Raw genomic sequence first — 4,019 nt, forward strand, 5'->3', positions numbered from 1 at the left:
TTAGGGAAGGGAAAGGATAGAGTTAAGCCTGAGTAATGACAGGTCAATTTTTTTTATATTTTCTTTTGGCAATGTAAGGAAGTTCTATATTGAAGTCAGCTATCTGTTGATAGTTAAATATGTTGACTTTCATTTAATCACTTTGTAGATGAAAATTTTGAAATAAAAAGTTGGATAACTTCTCCTTATAATTGAAGGTTTCGATATCTTATGATTATTTTGTATCTTGATGAATCATGAACCGTAAACTGATTTTTGGTTTTCTATGTTTTGTCCCGCGTCCACTGCTAGGTGCGGAATCAATTTGGGCACAACAATGATAATATGTATGTTATTCCAATGATTTATCCTTTTCGACCATGCATTTTGGCACACAATCTAAAGCTTTATTTGGGATAGTTTTTTACTGATTTCTAAAGAAACCTTTTAGTACAAGAATTTTTGGTTCAACGAAGTTTTTACTAAAAAAATGCTTAAAAATCAATAAAAAAGCTGTTTTAAACAAAACCTAAATTTGTAGCTAATGTTTGAACTAAAAGTAGAGAACTGCTTATTATGATCGTAGTACAGATCCTGTATTTTGATGCGTGAACTACACAATGTGGATCCAGGAAATATGAATTAACATCCAGTAAGCTGCTAACAGGAACTTTTTTTTTCAGAATTTGTGAACAGTAAACTAACTTTCAACAAGAAAAAACACAAAATAATGCCTTGATATCGCTCTAATTTCCACAACTACACAGATCATTACATGAAAAAACAAAGTTTCCTCACCAGTAATCCCCGCACGTGCATTTACCATTTGTGAAGTGATGGAACCTTGCATTATCCCTCAAGATAATCTCCCTCCGTTCAATAATGGAAATGTACTTGATGGCATGGTGACAGTCTCCACAGACTCTAAGATTTTTGAACACTCTAACAGGAGTTCCTGGTGAAGTACTGATGAGCGCAAAAGCTATAGCTAGCTTCTCACCATGCTTCATTAGCATCATCTCCTTCTGCTCATCCCCAACATTATGCAACGCATATTCAAGATCAGGCACATACCCAGCTTCCTTCATTCGCTTCCACAATTCATTTAACTTCTTATGTATCAACTCCAAATAGGGATGAAGTCTATCTCCAGATCTGAACTCATGGACAGCTCCGCCAACCTCAATCCAACTGTATCCTGGCGTCTTCACTGCCAGATTCTCCTTCATCCATTTCCTCACTCTTGCAACTTCATCCCATCTGTTCAGAGAAGCATACACATTGGCAAGCTGGACATATGCTCCTGCGTTTCGAGGCTCCAATTCAACCAGCTTTCTTGCAGCAAACTCTGCAAACATTTTGTTCTTGTAGATCCTAGAAGCATTCAATAAAGTACCAAATGTAGATGGTTGTGGCTTGAATGGCACCGAATGGATGAAGTCCACTGCTTTCTTGAGCAAGCCAGCTCGACAAAGGAGATCAACCACGCAAGAGTAGTGTTCAGCACAAGGCTTCACACCATAATCCTCCTCCATTGACTCGAAGTACCTCATCCCAAGATCAACGAATCCTGCATGAATGCATGCGGACAATAACGTGACAAATGTGACCCTGTTAGGATTCAAACCTACATCTTTCATCCTGCCAAACAGATTTATCGCTCTATCTCCATGCCCATGCTGGGCATACCCAGAAATCATCGCGTTCCACGAAATAACATCCTTAACAGGCATTTCATCGAACAGCTTGCAAGCGCTCTCCAAATCTCCGCACTTACAATACATGCTCAATAAGGATGTCCCGACACTTCGATTGATGCTCATCGGAAACTTTGAAACCCACTGATGGATCTGCCTGCCCGACTCTAAGGCTGACGAATTGCTGCAAGCGAGAAGCGAACTGCTCAGGGTCGACGGGTTCGGCTGCACCTCTTCAGCTGAAATCATTATTCGGAATAGCTTCAGCCCTTCCTCGGCCTGTCCGTTCTCAACAAGCCCAGCAATCATCGCATTCCAAGACACCGAATTCCTCACATGCATAGTATCAAATATCTCCCATGCACGTTCGATCATTCCGGCAGACATGAACCCAGCAATCATGGCCGTCAGGAGGACAATATCATTCTTGTCCGGCGCTTGAGAAAAGTACTCCCACGCTGAATGCAGATCTCCGACTTGGATAAAACCAGAGACTATGGCGTTCCAAGAGACATAATTCTTTTCTGGCATAGAGAGAAAAAGTTCTCGTGCTTCATTGATGAGGCCATGACAAGCAAGGCCGGAGACCATGGTGTTCCAGGAGATGGCATCTTTTACCAACATAGAGTCGAAGAGATGGCGCGCCCCGAGGAGGTCGGAGTTGATGAGATGGCAGGAGAGGAGGGTGTTGAAGGATATGACATCTGGTTTAGGAATTCTGTCAAAGAGGTTCAGGGCATCTTTGAGTTTGCCGGGGGACTTGGAGAAGGCGGCGAGGAGGGAGTTCCAGGAGACGATGGTGGGAGAAGGAATGGAGTTGAATACTCTCTGGGCCGAGACAACATCGCCGGTTCGGGCGTGGAAGGCGATTTCGCGGTTGCAGAAAAGAACAGAGGCGAAGGAGGCCGCCGCCGACGAGAAGGTCGGGCTGCGGTGGGAAAAGTATATGGTGTAAAAACCAGAGGCGAGATGCATAAAGCTTATCGCCGGAGTGGCATGGACTCCGGCCCGCTGTCCGCAACTTCCCACCCAGTCCTTTAAAAAAAAATAAAAATAAAAACAATCATGCCCAAATTTCATTAATGTAAGATTACAGATTATTAAACTGCAAAAGTATAAAAAAAATAAGAAAAAATTTTATAATCATAGCAAAACTAACAAGAACTATTAATCAAGACAACCAAAGGACCATCATCAAAATAGAAAAGAACACCATATAATCACCTAAACAATAATGATTAAATAGATAAACAAAAAACTCCAAAAGCTACTAGTAGAATCGACAAGACATACGAATTTGTAGTAAAAAAAAATAGTTGAATCATCAAAATAGAGAACCAGACCCTAACAAATGTATCACAAGATTTGCACATAGAAGTCCACTTCCCCAACTTCAACAAATCATAAATCTATTCAAGCTTCAAAAAAGGCCAACAACTAGCATCAAGAACTTTTTTTAAGATACCAATCCACAAAAAAGAAAGGGATTAATAATGCTTATATTCCGGTCATTAGTGATATGTATGCTGGAGTTATTACTTATGTTCAAACACATGATGGTTTGACCAAGTATTTTTCAATTTCAGTTGGATTACATCAAGGATTTGCCTTAAGCCCATATCTTTTTCTTTAGTCATGGATGTCTTACTAGATATTGCAAGAGGATGTTCCCTTGTGTATGCTTTTTTGCTGACGATATCCTTCTTGTTGATAAGATTAAAGATGTGATTTGAAGGTAAACTTGAATTATAGATGTTAACCTTAGAGTAAAGGTTTTCATTTGTATAGATCTAAAACCGAATACATGGAAATTAATTTTAGTAGTAATAGGGGTGGGGGGTGGGGGGTTGTGACTTTGAGGGATCAAGTCATTAATAAGAGTACACGTTTTAGATATATTAGGTTTATTGTTCAGAGTGATGGTGAAATTGATGGGAATATTATTAGTAGAATTCAAGTTGGATGGATGTAGTGGAGGAATGCATCGGGCTTATTGTGTGATAGAAAAGTAACAGAAAAGGTAGTTTAAATATTTTGCATTTAAGTTATGTATAGTCTCTATCCTCAAAACTTCATTCTTTAATTTAATTGGGTAGTGAAGGAAATTTGGATAAGAAGATAAGAGGCATTACAGAAAAGTTGTATAAGGAAAATTGGGTATTACATGCATTACATATTAAGGTGAGAGTGAAGGAAAATTGGGTAGAATCGAAAAGAGGCATTAAGAAGATACGATGGAGTGATTTTTGCCTCAAAGAAATGCTGGTAGGCTTCTTCATTTTGTTTATAAAGGATGTTATCATGTAGTTGATTAGAACAAAATGAAGAGCCTCTAGAATATCG

General features: G+C 39.4%; 1 protein-coding gene across 1 annotated transcript; it reads right to left on the bottom strand.

The window, feature by feature from the left end:
- Nucleotides 1–617: 617 nt before the first annotated feature.
- Nucleotides 618–2,850, bottom strand: LOC110102195 (pentatricopeptide repeat-containing protein At4g16835, mitochondrial). Its single transcript, XM_020830411.2, has 2 exons — nt 2,836–2,850; nt 618–2,711 (listed from the first exon to the last, which is right to left on the bottom strand). The coding sequence occupies exon 2, from the start codon at nt 2,649–2,651 to the stop codon at nt 774–776; it is 1,878 nt and encodes a 625-aa protein (XP_020686070.1). The 5' UTR covers nt 2,652–2,711; nt 2,836–2,850; the 3' UTR covers nt 618–773.
- Nucleotides 2,851–4,019: the final 1,169 nt, after the last annotated feature.

Source organism: Dendrobium catenatum, unplaced genomic scaffold (genome assembly GCF_001605985.2).
Source record: "Dendrobium catenatum unplaced genomic scaffold, ASM160598v2 fragScaff_scaffold_132, whole genome shotgun sequence".
Classification (NCBI taxonomy): Eukaryota; Viridiplantae; Streptophyta; class Magnoliopsida; order Asparagales; family Orchidaceae; genus Dendrobium; species Dendrobium catenatum.